At 42.6% G+C, this 21,257-nt stretch overlaps 1 protein-coding gene and 1 pseudogene across 1 annotated transcript; one reads left to right on the top strand and one right to left on the bottom strand.

The window, feature by feature from the left end:
• Positions 1 to 1,331: 1,331 nt before the first annotated feature.
• Positions 1,332 to 1,405, bottom strand: LOC136377733 (small nucleolar RNA U3; annotated as a pseudogene).
• A 4,054-nt stretch (positions 1,406 to 5,459) lies between these two features.
• Positions 5,460 to 16,211, top strand: PNN (pinin, desmosome associated protein). Its single transcript, XM_066342270.1, has 9 exons — positions 5,460 to 5,635; positions 6,308 to 6,379; positions 6,738 to 6,806; positions 9,326 to 9,398; positions 9,510 to 9,604; positions 9,757 to 9,832; positions 11,407 to 11,562; positions 11,638 to 11,776; positions 13,903 to 16,211. Exons 1-9 carry the CDS (start codon positions 5,523 to 5,525, stop codon positions 15,282 to 15,284), a joined length of 2,175 nt encoding a protein of 724 aa, XP_066198367.1. The 5' UTR covers positions 5,460 to 5,522; the 3' UTR covers positions 15,285 to 16,211.
• The last annotated feature ends 5,046 nt before the right edge of the window (positions 16,212 to 21,257 follow it).

The raw sequence follows: 21,257 nt of genomic DNA, 5'->3' as shown, positions 1-21,257 counted from the left end.
AATCTATATTGGATTAAGCCTAGGTACCCAAAAAGATTTAAAGCCATTTTGGCTAACAGGAAGTTTACTAGAAGGGGTGTAAGGGACAGGGAGTAAGCAAAGAACAAGATACTCTTGCCTGACCAGGCGGTGGCGCAGTGGATAGAGCGTCCGACCAGGATGCGGAAGGACCCAGACTCCGAGGTTGCCAGCTTGAGCGCAGGCTCATCTGGTTTGAGCAAAAAGCTCACCAGCTTGGACCTAAGGTCTCTGGCTCAAGCAAGGGGTTTGAGCAAAAAGCTCACCAGCTTGGACTTAAGGTCTCTGGCTCAAGCAAGGGGTTACTCTCGGTCTGCTGAAGGCCCGCGGTCAAGGCACATATGAGAAAGCAATCAATGAACAACTAAGGTGTCGCAATGCGCAAAGAAAAACTGATGATTGATGCTTCTCATCTCTCTGTTCCTGTCTGTCTGTCCCTGAAAAAAGCAACGTCATTGTCGGATGGAGTTCATAAGAATCTATGACAGAACAACTACAGAGGTGCAAATGCATATGTTAGATGTATGCAACTCTTAAATTTGGCAAATCTACCTAAACGTGTTGCTTAGCATGTAGTTATTTTCTTAATAATTGACAAAGCAGATTTCCCCCCAATTAATTTATTGCTTCTCCCAAATTTTCTCAAATTGTTAACACCCTCTCAATTCTTTTATAGAAATTTAAGATCAGGTTCCATAATTGGAATTATGGTAGTTTTTCATTTTTTACACATACCTTCTAATGTTTGGATCAGTTTATTTGACCATCACATAAATCAAGCATAAAAGTTCTGCCTAAGCTTTTGAAAACACTAAATAGTGTAATTTTTTTCAACCAAAATCTTAATTTTTCCAGCACTAAAATTTCCCATATTAAAAAAAAAAGTTTTTTAAAATTTCCCATATGTGGTTGATTTTGCAAGACAGAAAACAAGAAGGGGACAGACAGAAAGGGAGAGAGACAAGAAGCATCAACTCTTAGTTGTAGCACATTAGTCATTCATTGATTGCTTTCTCATACATGCATGGGGTGGGGGTGGGGGCTCTAGCTGAGCTAGTGACCTTGGGCTTCAAGCAGCAACCTTTGGGCTCAAGCCAGCGACCATAGGGTCATATCTATGATCCCACGCTCAATCCAGTAACCCCTCACTCAAGCCCGATGAGTGTGTACTTAAGCCAGCGACTTCAGGGTTTTGAACCTGGGTCCTCAGCATCCCAAGCGGACACTCTATCCACTGCACTACCACCTGATCAGGTTAAGGTTGATTTCTCAAACTACAATAACATGGGGTTCTTAGAATATTTTAGAGAATAGAGGGAAAACATTTATTGAACACCTACTAAATATAGTAACAAACTATAGAAATGATCCCTAAAAGTATAGTCTTAAGCACCTACTAAATGTTAAACAGCATTTCACTGATTCTCCCCCAATAAAGCAGATTATGTTAAATTGTCCAGAATCTAAATAATAGATCCTTTGGAAACAGGTTTTGGTTAACTTTAAAAGCATTTTCTCATGGAGAGACTGTTCTATTTCATGTTAGTATCTACTGTAACTACATTCTTCTGGTTCATATACTGTGTATGACATAATAATGTAATATAGATCAATGAGATCAATTATGCTCACAATCCGAAAGAAAGAATTCGCCTGACCTGTGGTGGCGCAGTGGATAAAGTGTCGACCTGGAAATGCTGAGGTTGCCGGTTCGAAACCCTGGGCTTGCCTGCTCAAGGCACATACTGGAGTTGATGCTTCCAGCTCCTCCCCCCTTCTCTCTCTCTGTCTCTCCTCTCTCTGTCTCTCCCTCTCCTCTCTAAAATGAATAAATAAAAAATTAAAAAAGAAAGAATTCGTCAATCCTCATCCTTTTTACCTAGCTTTACATACTCTTTTTTCAATAGCACTGAGGCAGTTGAGGCTTATTTGATGTCCTGACCTAAGGAATAGGATAGAGATCTAGTGCTTCAAATGGGAGGAGGACAATTCACAGAAAGAAGAACAGGTGTTTGCCCTGATATGCAGATAAGCTTTTCAGATAAAAAGTTATCTCTCAGATTATGTACTATAATATATATATATCTACATATATATATATATATATATATATATTTTTTTTTTGGTATTTTTCTGAAGTTGGAAACAGGGAGGCAGCCAGACAGACTCCCACATGCGCCCAACCGGGATCCACCCGGCATGCCCAACAGGGGGTGATACTCTGCCCATCTGGGGCATTGCTCTGTTGCAACCAGAGCCATTCTAGCGCCTGAGGCAGAGGCCATGGAGCCATCCTCAGCGCCTGAGCCAACTTTGCTCCAATGGAGCTTTGGCTGTGGGAGGGTAAGAGAGAGACAGAAAGGAAGGAGAGGGGAGGGATGGAGAAGCAGATGGGTGCTTCTCCTGTGTGCCCTGGCCGGGAATCGAATCCAGGACTCCTGCACGCCTGGCCGTTGCTCTACCACTGAGCCAACTGGCCAGGGCTGTACACTTGAAACATATAATTTTTTTTTTTTTTTTTTTTTACAGAGACAGAGAGAGTCAGAGAGAGGGATAGATAGGGACAGACAGACAGGAATGGAGAGAGATGAGAAGCATCAATCATCAATTTTTCACTGCGGCATCTTAGTTGTTCATTGATTGCTTTCTCATATGTGCCTTGACCGTGGGCCTTCAGCAGACCGAGTAACCCCTTGCTGGAGCCAGCGACCTTGGGTCCAAGCTGGTGAGCTTTGCTCAAACTAGATGAGCCTGCGCTCAAGCTGGCAACCTCGGGGTCTCAAACCTGGGTCCTTGGCTTCCCAGTCCGACGTTCTATCCACTGTGCCACCGCCTGGTCAGGCAAAACATATAATCTTATAAACCAATATCACCCCAATAAATTTAATTTTTAAAATAAGTTAACTCTGCCCTGGCTGGATAGAGCATCATTATCTAGATACCAGAGGTTGCCCTTTCGATTCCTAGTCAGGGAACATACAGAAACAAATCAATGTTTCTGTCTCTCTCTTTCTCTCCTTTTTCCCCTCTCTCTAAAATTAACAAATACATTTTTTTTTAAAGTTAACTCTGGTAGCCTGACCAAGCGGTGGCGCAGTGGATGGAGTGTCGGACTGGGATGTGGAGGACCCAGGTTCAAGACCCTGAGGTTGCCAGCTTGAGCGCAGGCTCATCTGGTTTGAGCAAAGCTCACCAGCTTGGACCCAAGGTTGCTGGCTCGAACAAGGGGTTACTCGGTCTGCTGAAGGCCCACGGTCAAGGCACATATGAGAAAGCAATCAATGAACAACTAAGGTGTCGCAACAAAAAACTAATGATTGGTGCTTCTCATCTCTCTCCTTTCCTGTTTGTAAAAAAAAAAAAAAAAAAAAAAAAAATTAACTCTGCTTATATCTCTCTTTCTAGGCCAAGTGCCCTAACTAAATTATTTTAGGCAGGTAGGGAGAGCTAAAAGGTTTTTTTTTTTTTTAGTCTGTTGGGTCTTAATTTCATTCAGCTCAAAATAATTCATATGCCAAACTGGCACATTTGGGGGGAAGCATATTCTTCTCTTTCACTAACATGCTACACAATTTACTGATGTTTGTCCTGTCTCCACACTCTTTCTGCTCCTAAACTCCTTCAGGTCAGAGATCTTTATTGTATACTGTTGTAACCAAGTTCTTGGGCACATAATAGGAGCTCACTAAATATTTGTTGAATGAGTACGAGAATGATCTTTGCTTCCTGGCGAGTTTATATACTCTCTAGAGAAACAGGAACCACAGCTATCTTGCTGTAGGATTTATCCTCAGAGCCTAGTTTACTGCTCATACATCAGAGGAGCATTTAAATGTTTGGTGAATTAAAATGGTGCTGGAATGAAATACAGTTGGGTTGCTAATCTTTGGTGCCAGGAGGATGCCTGGCTGACAGATGGAAAATGGGAATCCAAAGGTTATTCATAATATTGTTTCTGTGAGAAGACAGCTTTCTGAGGTATAATTTGCAAATATATATTTTTTTAAAGATTTTTTAAAAAATTTTATTTATTTATTCTTTTTAGAGAGGAGAGAGAGAGAGAGAGAGAGAGAGAGAGAGAGAAGGGAGGAGCAGGAAGCATCAACTCCCACATGCGCCCTGACCAGGCAAGTCCAGGGTTTCGAACCAGCAACCTCAGCGTTCCAGGTCGACGCTCTATCCACTGGCCACCACAGGTCAGGCTGCAAATATATTTTTAATGGCAGTGCAGGTAGAGCTTAACCAGAAGTTGGACAACAATTCCCCCCCCCCCCCCCCCCACACACACAATCAACAGTGGTTCTGCTCCCTCGACCCCATCTTAATCTAACCATCTCTGGGCCAGGTCTAATGCCTGCCTCATGTTTCATCGTCGCTTTTTTCTAGTACAGCCTTCCACAGGGTCTGATCTGATTGTGATTCTAGGCTGGCAAGACCTAGTCCGTACCCAGACTCAATTTCCCTATCAGAAAAAACCAGGCATTTTATTCAAGGTTTTGAGAGGCATAAGGCACGTAAAGTGTCTCACACGGTATCCCGATAATAACTGTTAGCTATTAAGATTAATAGCTTTTCCTGTTTTTCATTCTTTATCCCCCTCTTCTAATTTTTTTTTCTCTTTAGTTCTTTTTTATTTTTTACAGAGACAGAGTGAGTCAGAGAGAGGGATAGACAGGGACAGACAGGAACGGAAAGAGATGAGAAGAATCAATCATTGGTTTTCCATTGCGTGTTGCAACACCTTAGTTGTTCATTGATTGCTTTCTCATATGTGCCTTGACCGCCGGCCTTCAGCAGACCAAGTAACCCCTATGCTGGAGCCAGCGACCTTGGGTTCAAGCTGGGGGGCTTTTGCTCAAACCAGATGAGATCGTGCTCAAGCTGGCGACCTCGGGGTCTCGAACCTGAGTCCTCCGCATCCCAGTCCGACGCTCTATCCGCTGCTGGTCAGCCCCCCCCCCCCCCCCCCCCCTTCTCATTTTGGTTTAACCGAATCCAGGGAAGCTTTCTCCCCCGACCCTCTTTGGACATGCGCTGCAACAGAACGGCCCCACCCTTTCTTAATCTAGTCACGACGGGGAGTGGGAGGACAGACTAGCCTCTGGCTCACTTTGATGTAATCAGGTAGCTAAAATGGCGTAAAGCATGTCATATCACAAATTAAAGGGGCTGCAAAACTTCCCATTCCTCTCCAGGAGAGCAATCCCACGAGCCCCTATCTCCAAGGACCCAAGGACTCAAAAACCCGCCCCGGGTCTGCGCCAGAAGCGGAGACTAGCCACCCGCAGCTAATTGGGGTGGGAGAGACAGCCTGACGGACTTTTCATTGGCCCAGAGTCACAAAAGCCAGCCGATTCTCCCCCTTCCGGTTGCTGAGTGGTTGAGGCCGAAAACAACCACTACCGTCATTGGCTGAGCCCAGCTGTCCGTCCTCTCGCGTCTGGAGGCGCGACACAGCCAGGCGCGGCCCGTGGAGCAGTGTCGAAGCCTGCTGCAGAGAGAAGATGGCGGTCGCGGTGAGAACTTTGCAGGAGCAGCTAGAAAAGGCCAAAGAGAGCCTAAAGAACGTGGATGAGAATATTCGCAAGCTCACCGGGCGAGATCCGAATGACGTGAGGTAAGGGCCGAATAAGAAATGTCGGCTCCGAGAGGCAGCTATCAAGCCATGGTTAGTTGGGGGCGGGGAGGGCGGCCAGCTAGGAGAAAGCTGTAACCTCGAGGCCTGTTGTCGGGGGCCCGCTAGACCCGGTCTGGGATGAGCTAGGGCGTCTCCCGAGCGGCCGCCGAAGGTCCGCGTGCTTGGGTGCGTGAGGAAGGAGAGCGGGACCTGGCTGTGCCGGGTGGCTGCCGGGCTTGTGGGAAGGCCGAGCCTGCCGATTCCCGCCTTTGGCTCTGCGGGCCCAGAGCTGTGGCACAAAGCCCTTGCCCTAGCCCAGGACCACCCGGCTCGGGCTGGCCCCAAGAGCCTCCCGGACGCGTCTCGCTGTCCCGCCCCCACTATCGTGCCGAAGTGTAGCTTCCTTGGGCTTGGTGAAATTAGGAACTGACCCAAGCTTGTTACTGTGTAGTGGCATCGAGGTCAATATGATCTGTGTGATAGATAACTGGTCTTGAAAAAAGGAAGTGATATAAAATAGCGCTTCCTGTCCTTTTTCAAACACGTGGATTTAATCTCTCTCTTTGAAACTTCTCGAGTTATATTCTCCCTGAGATGAACCGCACTCGTGATTGAAATACATTAAGTGTGTCTTGTTATGATTTTTGGCACTGATTTGTAAATGTCTTGTAGGCCCATCCAAGCCAGATTGCTGGCCCTTTCTGGTCCTGGTGGAGGTAGAGGACGTGGTAGTTTATTGCTGAGGTAAGATTTCCTTAGGATTTTCAGATGCTAAGACTACTGGTGCTTTGGTGCTTTTTATATTAAATTATTTGTCATTTTAAACAAAATTCTTGGTAGAACCAGCGTTAGAAATGTTTACGTTAAAAGCTGTAATCAGCCATACTTTCTGCGTAGTTATCATGGAACCTCATTTACGTGCAAACATGGAGATTGAAGAATATATTAACTGTACCAATTTTGTGTAAATTTAATTTCTTCTTGTGAGTTTTTTTTAAATGGTTTAAAAGCATGTTGGAGTGAATGCCTATTTAAGATTGCGTTGATTGGGAGGATGTTTAAAAATTTAAATTCTCTTGCTAAGTGCTTTTTTAAATCATAGGCGTGGATTCTCAGATAGTGGAGGAGGACCCCCAGCCAAGCAGAGAGACCTTGAAGGGGCAGTTAGTAGGTATGTTAAAAAAAAAGATTCTGAAGGCATACTTGTAACGTTGTATTTTCTGATGTAGTATACAAATGTAAATGTTTAATAAGTATTGTTTTATTGATGAAATACTGTCCAGCTTATAGAAAAGGTTTATAAGAGTATTTGAACCAAAAATTTGAGTATATGTCTGGAAGCAAAATCTTAGCAGATTGGAGAATGGCAGTTTTGCAGCTTGTTTAATATATACTGCTCATAAAAATTAGGGAATATTTCAAAAATGATTATGAAGCGCCTGACCTGTGGTGGCACAGTGAATAAAGCGTCGACCTGGAAATGATGCTGAGGTCGCCGGTTCGAAACCCTGGGCTTGGTGGGCAAGGCACATATGGGAGTTGATGCTTCCAGCTCCTCCTCCCTTCTCTCTCTGTCTCTCCTCTCGCTCTCTCTCTCTCTCCCTCCCTCTCCTCTCTAAAAATGAATTTAAAAATTTAAAAAAAAATTAAAAAATGATTATGAAGCAATAAAAAACATATTTGATTTTTTTTTTTTTTTGTATTTTTCTGAAGCTGGAAACGGGGAGAGACAGTCAGACAGACTGCCGCATGCGCCCGACCGGGATCTACCCGGCACGCCCACTAGGGGCTTCGCTCTGCCCACCAGGGGGCGATGCTCTGCCCCTCCAGGGCTTTGCTCTGTTGCGACCAGAGCCACTCTAGTGCCTGGGGCAGTGGCCAAGGAGCCATCCCCAGCGCCCGGGCCATCTTTGCTCCAATGGAGCCTTGGCTGCGGGAGGGGAAGAGAGAGACTGAGAGGAAGGAGGGGGGGGTGGAGAAGCAAATGGGCGCTTCTCCTATGTGCTGGGAATCAAACCCGGGTCCCCCTGCACACCAGGTCGACGCTCTACTGCTGAGCCAACCGACCAGGGCCCATATTTGATTTTTTTATTAAGTAAGAACATCATGCCTGACCAGGCGGTGGCGCAGTGGATAGAGTGTCGGACTGGAATGCCGAGGACCCAGGTTCAAGATCCCGAGTTCGCCAGCTTGAGTGCGGGCTCATCTGGTTTGAGCAAAAGCTCACCAGCTTGGACCCAACGTCGCTGGCTTGAGCAAGGGGTTACTCAGTCTGCTGAAGGCCCATGGTCAAGGCACATATGAGAAAGCAATCAATGAACAACTAAGGTGTCGCAATGCGCAACAAAAAGCTAATGATTGATGCTTCTCATTTCTCTGTTCCTGTCTTGTCTGTCCCTCTCTCTGACACTGTCTCTGTAAAAAAAAAAGGAAACGACAAATCAAAGAAAGTTGTTCAGTTATGCAAAACCAACTTTTATTTCATTGGTGAAAATGCACTATACAAAAGTCTGAAAGTACTGTACTATCTGCACATTCCTTGATCCCCTAATTTTTGTGAGCAGTGTATTAGCATAAGGTGGAGATATAAGGGGGGTTACAGGTATCCACTGATGGTAGATTAAGGAGGCTGGAGAAAGCAAAGCAGGGCTATCTCTAAATTGGATGAAAAGCAAAATGGAGAAACACACACTTCCTTTACATTGATGGATACAGGTTAGTTAATTAATATGTACAGCACACAGAGGTTATGTGAGAATAAAATAATAATAAGGGCTTCTGTGGTCTTGCACTGTGGTCCTGTGGTTGTGCTTTCAAGGGGTCTGGAAAGGAGAATTACTGTGACATTCCAAAGCTGTTACCCTAGAGCAGGGGTCTCAAACTCGCGGCCGCCGAACAATTTTGTGCGGCCTGCAGACTAATCCACGAAGTTCAAAATATTTTGGATAAAATTAAGTAAGCCTAGGGGCCTACTTGTATTTTTCATTTCTCTAGCATCCTAGCTAGATATTAGCTTAGTTAACCGCAGTTGTGATGCGAACTACAGTTTCTGGTCGTTTTGTGACACTGAGTAAACTGCATGTACAATTCTGCTTGTTCTGATTTTTTTTTTGTTTTCAACTACAGTGAGAAAAGTGTTGCGTAACAGTTGCCTTTTGTAGACCTAGTGCGGCCTGAACGGCTGTGATCTTGCTCTGCGGCCCACATGCTGAGTTGAGTTTGAGACCCCTGCCCTAGAGGCTTAGGAGCAATGGGCAGAGCTAAGGAAGCTATAGACCAGAGACATGACAGCCTGCATGGTCTGCCCAGATAGGAATTTATGATCAGACTATGCTGTGAGGTTACTTTTGGTCACAGACACACACAGTACCCATCAAAATTCAGATCTTTGCAAATACTACTAAAATAAAGGTCATGAACAAATAAGATTGAGAAAATAGTGATTTGTGCTGCTTTTTTAGTCTTTTACTACAAAAACTTAGCCAGTTAGAAAAATAAAGGAGCTCAAACTCTGGATTGGACATTGTTGGTATGTTTATCCTTTCACTGCTGGAGAAAAGAGTAAAATGGAATAGAGATTGATAGGATAAGGTTTCTGAAAATGAGTCCTAGAAAAAGTAGTCATTTGCCCTAGATATGTACTTAAATCAAATTCTGTAGTGGTCATTTAAATTATTTTTCCTATGACAGGCTGGGTGGGGAGCGTCGGACACGGAGAGAATCACGCCAAGAAAGCGACCCAGAGGATGATGATGTTAAAAAGGTAATTGAGATTTAAAAAACCTCTTAGAGGGTGAAAATGGTACTTTCATCTTAACAACAAAGTACCACCGATATTCCTGTTAAATTACTGGGATTTTCTTTTCTCTTGCAGCCAGCTTTGCAGTCTTCAGTTGTAGCTACCTCCAAAGAACGCACACGGCGAGACCTTATCCAGGATCAAAATATGGATGAAAAGGGAAAGCAAAGGTATCTTTTGTGACTTCTGGGGGCCGGGGACTCCTGTCAAATGATGCAGTTTTAAGAAAATTAAGGCAGTTGTCCAAGTACCTATAGTATGTTTTTTTTTTAGGAAATGAAGTAAATTTTATTAAAATTGACTTTTTGCCCTCGTTTTTTAGGAACCGGCGAATATTTGGCTTGTTGATGGGCACTCTTCAGAAATTTAAACAAGAGTCCACTGTTGCTACTGAAAGGGTATTGCTGCATTTTTTCTTCTGCTTTCTTGCTTACATTTTTAGAAAGAGCCTAAAAGCTCTCTTAAGATTTAGTTGCAAACCTGAAACGAAGTCAAGGAAAAACATAAGACTCTGGAGTTGTTAACTTATTAACTGGCTTTTTCATAAGGTACTTTCAAGTAATTGAGTAAACTTCATTGTAGTGCAAAGCACAGTGGTCTGTGACTCAGGAGGACCCTTATAAGCTCTGGCCTCACCTCTATAGCAGTCTCATTTCATGTTTTAGGGCAGGTCCTTTATTCTTTAGGCCTTAAAGTTCTTTTTCTTCAACAAGGAAATTGAACTTGTTTCTACTAGTTAATTCTAATTTTTTAGACTTATTTAAACACTCAGGAACAATACTTAGCACTGTAGACTATATACATGTTGACTATCCTCCACAGTTCATTCACTTGTGTCATCTTTCTAGAAGCTTTTATTTTGCTAAAGGTACAAAACTGTCTGGAGTTGAACAGCCAAGTTATTGCTTCTTAGAGAACTTGTAGAGGAAAGGGAGATAGCAATTCAGTTATGGGAGGTTAATAAACATTTCAGCTCTTACGTGTTAGCTTCACTGGAAAATATAAAAGGTTTAAAAGCCTTTTTTTTTTAAATTTTAAAGATTTTGTTGATTTTAGAGAGAGGAAAGGAGAGTAGTAAAAGTGGGAAGCATCAACTTACAGTAATTGCTTCCCATATGTGCCTTGACTGGGCAAACCTGGGGTTTCAAACTGGGGACCTCAGCATTGCAGGTCGATGCTCTGTCCACTGCACCACCACAGGTCAGGCCTGAAAGGCATTTTAATGTGTGAAGAGTAAGCGTAGTTTTTTAAAATAGACGGAGAGAGAATATGACTAGTTACATCATTGGGATATCATGCCTGTCGATTTTTTTTTTAATTTAGAATAACTGAAAACCTGTGAAGACATTTTTGTGGATAATTATATCTAACTATGATGTTGAAATGAAACAGTTAAATTGATATTATTGGCTAGTGGCTTTAAAATTTAGATTTTTTACATGAAAAAGCTTCAGTACCCATTTCCTGAAATAAATTTCAGTCAGTCTCAAATGCTTATGCTAAGTAGTAAATTAGTACCCTGAATTGCAAATGTGAACCTGTGCAGAAAACTGATATTGATTATGTTTCACATAATTAGGATATGTAGAAAGATTTTTTCTTTTTTTTTTTTCCTGAAGCTGGAAACGGGAGGCAGTCAGACAGACTCCCCCATGTGCCCGACCGGGATCTACCCAGCACGCCCACCAGGGGGTGTTGCTCTGTCGCAACCAGAGCCATTCTAGCACCTGAGGCAGAGGCCACGGAGCCATCCTCAGCGCCCAGGCCAACTTCACTCCAATGGAGCCTTGGCTGTGGGAGGGGAAGAGAGAAACGGAGAGGGGGGAGGGGTGGAGAAGCAGATGGGCGCTTCTCCTGTGTGCCCTGACCAGGAATCGAACCCGGGACTCCTGCACGCCAGGCCAACGCTCTACCACTGAGCCAACCAGCCAGAGTCTGTAGAAAGATTTTAAACTTCATTATTTGTCTTTAGCAAAAGAGACGCCAGGAAATTGAACAAAAACTTGAAGTGCAGGCAGAGGAAGAGAGAAAGCAGGTTGAAAATGAGAGGAGAGAACTATTTGAAGAGAGACGTGCTAAGCAGACAGAACTGCGGCTTTTGGAACAGAAGGTTGAGCTTGCGCAGCTGGTGAGTATTTTGGAATTCTAAGATTGAGTGATCGTTTATGTTTACAAAAGCACTAACCTTTTACCTTTTGTTTAGCAAGAAGAATGGAATGAACATAATGCCAAGATAATTAAATATATAAGAACTAAGACAAAGCCCCATTTGTTCTATATTCCTGGAAGAATGTGTCCAGCTACCCAAAAACTAATAGAAGAGTCACAGAGAAAAATGAATGGTAAGTGTACGTGAGGCGACCTATTAAAATATATATATATATTTTAAGATTTTATTTATTCATTTTAGAGAGGAGGGGAGAGAGAAGGGGGAGGAGTAGGGAGCATCAACTCCCATATGTGCCTTGATTGGGCAAGCCCAGGGTTTCGAACTGGCGACCTCAGCGTTCCAGGTTGATGCTTTATTCACTGCACCACCACAGGTCAGGCCTATTGAATTTTATTATTATTTTTTTTTGTATTTTTCTGAAGTTGGAATCGGGGAGGCAGGCAAACTCCTGCATGTGCCCGACTGGGATCCACCCGGCATGCCCACCAGGGGGCGATGCTCTGCCCGTATGGGGCATCGCTCTGCCGCAATCAGAGACGTTCTAGCGCCTGAGGCAGAGGCCATGGAGCCATCCTCAGCGCCCAGGGCCAACTTTGCTCCAGTGAAGCCTTGGCTGTGGGAGGGGAAGAGAGAGAGAAAGGGGAGGGGTAGAGAAGCAGATGGGCTCTTCTCCTGTGTGCTTCAGCCAGAAGTCAAACCTGGGACTCCCGCACGCCAGGCCGACGCTCTACCACTGAGCCAACTGGCCAGGGCTGAAATATTTTTTTATTTTATTTTTTTAATTCATTTTAGAGAGGAGAGAGAGGGTGAGAGAGAGGAGAGAGAGAAAGGGGAGGAGCTGGAAGCATCAACTCCCATATGTGCCTTGACCAGGCAAGCCCAGGGTTTCGCACTGGCGACCTCAGCATTTCCAGGTTGACGCTTTATTCACTGCGCCACCACAGGTCAGGCAGCTGAAATATTTTTAATGAGTAAGGTGATAACTCCACAGATGCACATTTGTTTCCTATAATAGTTGTGGTTTAGTCTTTTTTTTTTTTTTTTTTTACAGAGAGGGATAGATAGGGACAGACAGACAGGAACGGAGAGAGATGAGAAGCATCAATTATTAGTTTTTCATTGCGACACCTTAGTTGTTCATTGATTGCTTTCTCATATATGCCTTGACTGTGGGCTTTCAGCAGACCGAGTAACCCTTTGCTCAAACCAGATGAGCCCACGCTCAAGCTGGCGACCTCAGGGTCTTGAACCCGGGTCCTCCGCATCCCATTCCAACGCTCTATCCACTGCGCCACTGCCTGGTCAGGCTAGTCATTGATTTTTAAAAGGTGCTAATGTGTTTGCATTGAAGACCATTTGTTTCGTGGAGTTTAACTAGGAACTTAGTTTTATATGTGTGGTGCTTAATACCTGTGTATTTCTTATCTGACATGACTGCTTTTGCTTGATAACTCTTTGGTATCCAGATATAAAGAATTAAGCAGGCCCTGTCTGGTTGGCTCAGTGGTAGAGCATTGGCCTGGTGTGCGGGAGTCCCGGGTTCGATTCCCGGCCAGGGCACACAGGAGAGGTGCCCATCTGCTTCTCCACCCCCCGCCCCTCTTTCCTCTCTGTCTCTCTCTTTCCCTCCCACAGCCAAGGCTCCATTGGAGCAAAGTTGGCCCAGGCGCTGAGGATGGCTCTGTGGCCTCTGCCTCAGGCGCTAGAATGGCTCTGGATGCAACAGAGCAACACCCCAGATGGGTGGAGCATCGCCCCAGATAGACATGGCCGGGTGGATCCCAGTTGGGTGCATGCAGGAGTCTGTCTGACTGCCTCCCCATTTCCAACTTCAGAAAAATACCAAAAAAAAAAAAAAAAAAGAATTAAGCAGGACAAGGTAAACACTAGAACATCAATATCGTCATATAAAGGGGAGCACACATGGAAGGGTAGACACTGCTAAGACCTTGATTAGATGATTTGTTTCTTTTTAGGATTAGAAATATTAATGCATGAAATACTATAAAGCTGATTATTTGAAGGAAGTTTTTGTTCTTTTTATACTAGCATAAAGTTAAATAGCAAAATATAGTTCTTTTTGTTCACTTAAGTATGTAGTTTTCCTTGCGAATGGATCGTTGCTTGTCATTTTATGTCCGTTTTTAATTACTCATGTCATAATCAGTCTTTTGTCATCGTTTCTTTACAAAAAGACATTTAGATAAAGCTCAATGACAGTTTGTAGCCAAGTGTCAAATTGTGACTGAATTTTCTTAATCATAGTAAATTTTACACATGTAAATTTTTATTCTTTAGCTTTATTTGAAGGTAGACGCATCGAGTTTGCAGAACAAATAAATAAAATGGAGGCTAGGCCTAGAAGACAATCAATGAAGGAAAAAGAGCATCAGGTGGTGCGTAATGAAGAACAGAAGGCGGAACAAGAAGAGGGTAAGGTGGCTCAGCGAGAGGAAGAATTGGAGGAGACAGGTAATCAGCACAATGATGTAGAAATAGAGGAAGCAGGAGAGGAAGAGGAAAAGGAAATAAGTACAGTTCATAGTGATGCAGAGAAAGAACAGGAGGAGGAGGAACAGAAACAAGAAATGGAAGTTAAGATGGAAGAGGAAACTGAGGTAAGGGAAAGTGAGAAGCAGCAGGATAGTCAGCCAGAGGAAGTTATGGATGTTCTAGAGATGGTGGAGAGTGTCAAAAATGTAATTGCTGAGCAGGAAGTGATGGAAACCAATCAAGTTGAAAGTGTAGAACCTTCAGAAAATGAAACTAACAGGGAGCCAGAAATGGAATTTGAAGTTGAGCCAGATAAAGAATGTAAGTCTCTTTCTCCTGCGAAAGAGAATGCTAATGCTCTAGAAATGGAGAATGAGCCTGAGGACAAAGAAGAGAAAGAATCTGAACCACAGCCTGAGCCTATGGTTCAGCCTCAGCTCCTGCCTCAGTTGCATCTCCAGCCTCAGCTACAGCCACAGCCACAGCCCCAATCCCAATCTCATTCCCAATTAGTAATTCAGCCCCAGCCTCTCTCTCAACCTGAGAGTTTGCCATCAGCTGTTTTACAGTCATCATCTCAGGTTATTCAGGAGCAAGGGTATTTAGTATCTGAGAGGAAGGAGTTTCCTGTAGGAGCTGTAAAACTCACTGAGGTGACAGAGCCAGCCTTGACAGTACACCCAGAGAGCAAATCCAAAACTAAAACTAGGAGCAGAAGTAGAGGTCGAGCTAGAAATAAAACAAGCAAGAGTAGAAGTCGGAGCAGCAGCAGTAGTAGTTCTAGTAGCAGTTCAACCAGCAGTAGCAGTGGAAGCAGTTCCAGCAGCGGCAGTAGTAGTAGTCGAAGTAGTTCCAGTAGCAGCTCCAGTACAAGTGGCAGCAGCAGCAGAGACAGTAGCAGCAGCACTTCTAGTAGTAGTGAGAGTAGAAGTCGGAGTAGGGGTCGGGGACATAATAGAGATAGAAAGCACAGAAGGAGTGTGGATCGGAAGCGAAGGGATACATCAGGACTAGAAAGGAGTCACAAATCTTCAAAAGGTGGCAGTAGTAGAGATACGAAAGGATCAAAGGATAAGAATTCCCGGTCCGACAGAAAGAGGTCTATATCAGAGAGTAGTCGATCAGGCAAAAGATCTTCAAGAAGTGAAAGAGACCGAAAATCAGACAGGAAAGACAAAAGGCGTTAATGGAAGAAGCCAGGCTTTCTTAGCCTATTCTTTGCAGCAGAAGATTTGATGAGTAAAAGGATTATCTTTCCTTGTAAGGAGGATGCTGCCTTAAGAATTGCATGTTGTAAAAAGAAATCTTTTTGGAAAATTACAGACTGTTTGTTTACCAGACATTCTTGTACTTTTTGCATAATTTTGTAAGAATTATTTATCAAAATTATGTGAGGTTCCAAAATATGTAAAAATAATAATAATAAAAAAAGATTAACATCCCTTGTCATCTTTTTTAAATATCCTAGCAAGAATCTGTATATTTTAAATAGGTACATCTTTAAGTCTGTTCTCTTCTAATTCTCTATCATACGTTGCTTTTGTAGAAATGTGCATTTCTTTCGTTTTGGGATGTCCTCAACTCGTGTATAATATTCCTCTTGATGCCATTTTCAGCTTTTATCACTAGATACTGAAGATGATTAGAATGTCTTGAAGGCTTCCTCATTTTTATTTACTTTAGACAATTATTTTTGCATTGTCCAAATCAGATCTGCAGCTTTGGTAGTGGGGTGTATAGTTTGTTCTTAAGATAATTTACTATTTTTTCTAATTACCTTTGTTATTTTCATCTAAGCTTTTCCCCATTTTTTAGATTTACACCATATATTTGGTAGATGATTAAAGCCGTATGATTTGGTTGCCATTTTCACAATTATGGAAGCATCATTTGTCTCCATTGTTTCTTTTGTGATAAAGCCTATACATCTGTTAAAATAATCACTTCTTTCCAGGGGAAGGAGGTAGAAAAGTATATTCTAAACTTGGTTTATGAGTTTGTTGGTGGTCTTAACTTTTGTTTTGGCTCTAACTGAAACATGCCAATAAGTGTTTTCAAGAATTTTTGCTTAAGTATTGTATGAAAGTTTACAAAATAAAGGAAGTTCATCTACACTTGAATCTGTAAACAAATTAACACAAGTGTACCAAGTGATTATTAACTTTGTTGTTTTATAAATTTGTATGAATTTGGAGTATCTGTTGCCCATTACATGTGCAAATAAATGTGGCTTAGACTTGTGTGACTGCTTAAGACTAGTACTTGTATTAACTTTTTGATGCTTTATACAAGAGAGCACTTAAGTTGCAGATGGCTTTTTTTTTAAATTTATAATTTAACACTGACTATAGCTTTAGGCTTGACTTTGAATATTCAGTATGCCTTCCTTTGAATAAATAATGGTGAAAATGTCTAAGCATTTTCAGCATTGTATAAATGTAAGTGAACATGTTAAAAGAAAGAACTCTTAAGAAATTCATTCTTGGAATAAACAAACGAGCAGAATTCCAGCTGCATAGCTAGCTCCCTGCACCCCTGGGCCATCTGTTTCCACCAAGAGTAGCTTCATCCAGGGATTTTAATACTCTCCAGCAGGAAGTAGTTTTCCCTTACCTGTTAGTTATATTCCAAGATTCCCAGTGGATTCCTGAGACCACAATGGTACTAAACTCTGTATGTTATGTTTTTTTCCTATGGAAACAAGTGTAAAGCACAGTAAAAGATTAATAGTGATAAGAATAGAACTAAAAGTAGTGTACTATAATAATGGTCATGTGAATGACTACTCATTTCCGGGTATCCATTGCTGTTTAAAAGTATTGAGCAAGGGGGAGAGGAAAAGGGAGAGATAAGCATCAACTCATGTTTGTGTCACTAGTAGTTCACTGATACGCTTCTCATACTTGCCTTAACGGGAGCTCAAGCCGGGCCAGTGACCCCTTGTTCAATGCAGCAACTTCAGGTTTTGAATCAGTACCTCAGCATCACAGGTCAACACAGTTCACTGCACTACCACCAGTTAGGTACATTTAATGTTTTTGACCATGGTTGACTCCAGGTACCATCACAGATGAGGGGGGACTACAAATTCTTTACTCTTCCATGGTGAGGGAAAGATAACCACTTAGAAGGGATGACAAACTTACCTGGTTCTTTAAAAGTATATGAAACCAAAATAATTGTATGCAGTAAGATCCTTTGTACAAAATAAGTTCACTTTTTTTTTTTTTTTTTTTTGAGAGAGATGAGAAGCATCAACTCCTGGCTGTGTCACTTTAGTTCATTGACTGCTTTTTATACTTGCCTTGACTCGGGGACACAAGGCAGCAATATCAGAGTTTTGAACCTGGGTCCTTAGTGTCTCAGGTCAAAGCTTTATCTACTGCACCACCATCAGGCTGTTGACTCATTTTTATCTGGAAGTTTTAAACAATATTCATGGTGCTTACAGAAAAACTAGTTTTGGCTTTAAGCACAATTGTTGGGAGTGGTGTTGATAGACTAACGCAGGGGTCGGGAACCTTTTTGGCTGAGAGAGCCATGAATGCCACATACAGTGTGTCCGTAAAGTCATGGGGCACTTTTGACCAGTCACATGAAAGCAACAAAAGACGAGAGCCCTGGCCAGTTGGCTCAGCGGTAGAGCATCGGCCTGGCGTGCGGGGACCCAGGTTAGATTCCCGGCCAGGGCACGTAGGAGAAGCACCCATTTGCTTCTCTACCCCCCCTCCTTCCTCTGTCTCTCTTCCCCTCCCGCAGCCAGGGCTCCATTGGAGCAAAGATGGCCCGGGCGCTGGGGATGGCTCCTTGGCCTCTGCCCCAGGCGCTAGAGTGGCTCTGGTCGCGGCAGAGCGACGCCCCGGAGGGGCAGAGCATCGCCCCCTGGTGGGCAGAGCATCGCCCCTGGTGGGCGTGCCGGGTGGATCCCGGTTGGGCGCATGCGGGAGTCTGTCTGTCTCCCCGTTTCCAGCTTCAGAAAAATACAAAAAAAAAAAAAAGACGAGAGAAATGTGAAATCTGCCTGACCAGGCAGTGGCGCAGTGGATGGAGCGTCGGACTGGGATGCGGAAGGACCCAGGTTCGAGACCCCGAGGTTGCCAGCTTGGATCCAGAGTCAAGCAAGGGGTCACTCGGTCTGCTGAAGGCCTGCGGTCATGGCACATATAAGAAAGCAATCAATGAACAACTAAGGTCTTGCAATGAAGAACTGATGATTGATGCTTCTCATCTTTCTCCGTTCCTGTCTGTCCCTATCTATCACTCTATCTGACTCTCTGTCTCTGTAAAAAAAAAAAAGGAAAAAAAAAAGTGAAATCACCAAATAAAAGGCAAACCATCCCAGTTTCTGTAGGATGTAGCACCATGTGCGCATGCGCAGATGATGATGTAACATGGTGTATACAGCGGAACAACACACGGCCATTCCAGTCGAGATGTGGCCGGTACAGAGGAAAGCAGTGTGTGTTCTGTGGCTTGCTAAATTCGAATCCGTGACCAAAGTGAATGTGAATATCAGCACGTTTATAACAAAGCACCACCATTTAGGAATAACATTACTCGGTGGTATAAGCAGTTGAAGGAAACCAGCAGTTTGATGGAGAAACCCCGTTCTGGTAGGCCATCAGTGACGAGTCTGTAGAGGCTATATGGGATAGCTACCTAAGGAGCCCTAAAAAATTCTGTGCGTGAGCCCACATCGAACTGCACTGAATAGGTATGAAACTGGGAGAGTTTTCCTTTTATTTGGTGCAGATTTCACATTTCTGTTGTCTTTTGTTGCTTTCCTGTGACCGGTCAAAAGTGCACCATGACTTTACAGACACACTGTACTTTAAATGTAATTCCGTGAGAGCCATACGACCCGTGTACCTTACGCATTATCCAATAAAAATTTGGTGGTGTCCCAGAGGACAGCTGTGATTGCCTCCAGCCACCCGCAATCATGAACATGAGCGGTAGGAAATGAATGGATTGTAATACATGAGAATGTTTTATATATTTAACATTTTTTTTATTAAAGAATTGTCTGCGAGCCAGGTGCAGCCATCAAAAGAGCCACATCTGGCTCGCGAGCCATAAGTTTCCGACCCCTGGTCTAAAGCATGGTTTAAAGTCTGGAATATGAAGAGCAATTTTCAATTAAGTATTGCTGATGTCTATAGAAAGAATTATAATTTTACTTGGTCTGCATCTATAAATTGGAAGTTTTCACTTTGTTGATTCAGTTTATTATATTTCCAATCAATGCTTTATCCTTAGAAATGAAATTTTATGAAATCCACAGAACTATGTAATTGGTGACTTGCAAAGATCAGATATAAGGAATATTAAAATGTAAAAGTAGGAACAGTTTCCTAGGGTTAGGAAGAGGGGACATTCTCGGGTCCTATTAGAAGTTACAAATTAGTATTTATGGAAAGTTGAGAAGCTGGAGAGAGAGCTAGTGACTGAGGACAAATTAGTCTGGAGCTATTAGCAAAGGCATCTCGGTGTGTTTAGAGAACATCTTGTTGACTCTTAGATTCAAGGTTTGCAAGCCACAGAAATTAGAAGAGTGGTCTTCAGAGGGCTGTATGTAATCCAGGGTTCATCTATGTACTATTTCTAAAACTGGTAACCATGTATGTTCTAGTAATTGGGGCTAAGGAAACCCAGCAATATAAGTTGAACAAATTAATAAATTGACAAATTTAAAAGGAAAGCTACTAGTGATAATATGGTATAGTAATAATGGGTCAATGCTGTCAGAATAGCAAGTCATTAAAATGTTTTGGGGTTCAATTATTTGACATGAATTTTTTTTCTTTAACATGCAATAATTGCACCTTGGCATTGGCTATGATACTGCCACTGTACAAAGCTAATTTTTTAAAGATCTTTATTTGAAAAAAGTCTTAGCGAGTTTCCCTTGAGATAATGCCATTAAAGTGCTTATCCCAGAAAAAAATCATTTGTTTACATAGCTGGACCTTCCTACTCTAATTAAAGTCAATAGGGGAAATTGATCTGAAAATTTCTTAATATTCTTTCTCACTTAGCAGGATATTTAAAAAAAAAAAAGGTTTTCAAATAACTACAGCTCTGCTTGCCTTGACCATTGGAATACCCTGTTTAAATTTGTAATGACCACTTCTTGCTTTCATTGTCCCCTTTCTTGCTTTATTTTCTTCCATACCATTTAGCATTATATCATAGTTATATTATACTTGTTTATTGTTTACTTCTCATTAGAATGCAAGCTCCAGGTGAGCAAGAATTTTTTAACCCCATTGCTCTATAAAAATATTAGGATAGAGCCTTGTGCACTATAGGCAATACTAGCATGAATGAATTATGACATTGAATTATCCATGTGGCTTGTGGTTTTCTCTCTGTTTGTCTTGGCAACTTTAGTTGCCTCTTCCAGTTTTTGAAACAATGAACCAAGATACATCAAGTAAACATGCCTGGAGCAGAGTTATCAAGGGAGAAAAGTTTTTAAAAAGTAGTCCATAGCAGAGATGGGAAAACTAGAATGAACAGGTTTGAGATAGTGGAGGTCAATGGGTCAGGAGCTTAGTTTGAAATTCCCATTAGACATCAATGTGAAGATGTGAAGTAAAAGAAGTCATACCTACCATTTGGGTTCAGGAGACAGTTATGCACTGGCACTGGAAATAACAAATTTGAGTTTTTTGAGCATGTCTGGTAAGATCACCAAGGAGCGAGTGTAGAGAAGGAAGAGGTCAAGTGATAGCCCTGGGCACATCAGCTTTGAAAAAGATGGGGAACTGAAGAGGAACCAGCAAAAGAGAAGGAACATCTAGAGAAATAGAAAAACAGAATTTAGGTGTTGAAGGTAAGGGAATGTGCTCAGGTGCTGCTGGTAGGTTAATGAAAGTGAAGAGGAAGAACCATTGGCGGTAGCAACATAGGTCATTAATGTTCTTCAAAAGAAGTTTTAGAGGTGATGGCAGTAAGGAGCTGTTTGGAGAGGATTCAAGAGATGGAGGTAAGTATAACTTCCAGTTAGGGTAGTTAAATTGGACCAATCATCACACTGAGAAGAAGTAGAAAAAGTGGAGATATATACATTTACTTCAGGGAACCATTAAGGTACTGAAGACATGTAGGTCCAAGGTGTTTTTGTTTGTTTTGTTGTTTTGCTAGTACTGCCTATA

The sequence above is a fragment of the Saccopteryx leptura genome, chromosome 6, assembly GCF_036850995.1.
Source record: "Saccopteryx leptura isolate mSacLep1 chromosome 6, mSacLep1_pri_phased_curated, whole genome shotgun sequence".
Lineage (NCBI taxonomy): Eukaryota > Metazoa > Chordata > Mammalia > Chiroptera > Emballonuridae > Saccopteryx > Saccopteryx leptura.
Note: the sequence above shows the minus strand (reverse complement) of the source record. Positions and strands in the feature narration are given on the sequence as shown.

What these genes read in the sequence shown, in the direction of transcription:
- PNN (XM_066342270.1), top strand. Translation starts at nt 5,523, where the DNA reads ATGGCGGTCGCGGTGAGAACTTTGCAGGAGCAGCTAGAAAAGGCCAAA. An exon ending in CTTGAAGGGGCAGTTAGTAG is followed by an intron (nt 6,807 to 9,325) that starts GTATGTTAAAAA and finishes TTCCTATGACAG; the next exon opens with GCTGGGTGGGGAGCGTCGGA. An exon ending in CCACTGTTGCTACTGAAAGG is followed by an intron (nt 9,833 to 11,406) that starts GTATTGCTGCAT and finishes ATTTGTCTTTAG; the next exon opens with CAAAAGAGACGCCAGGAAAT.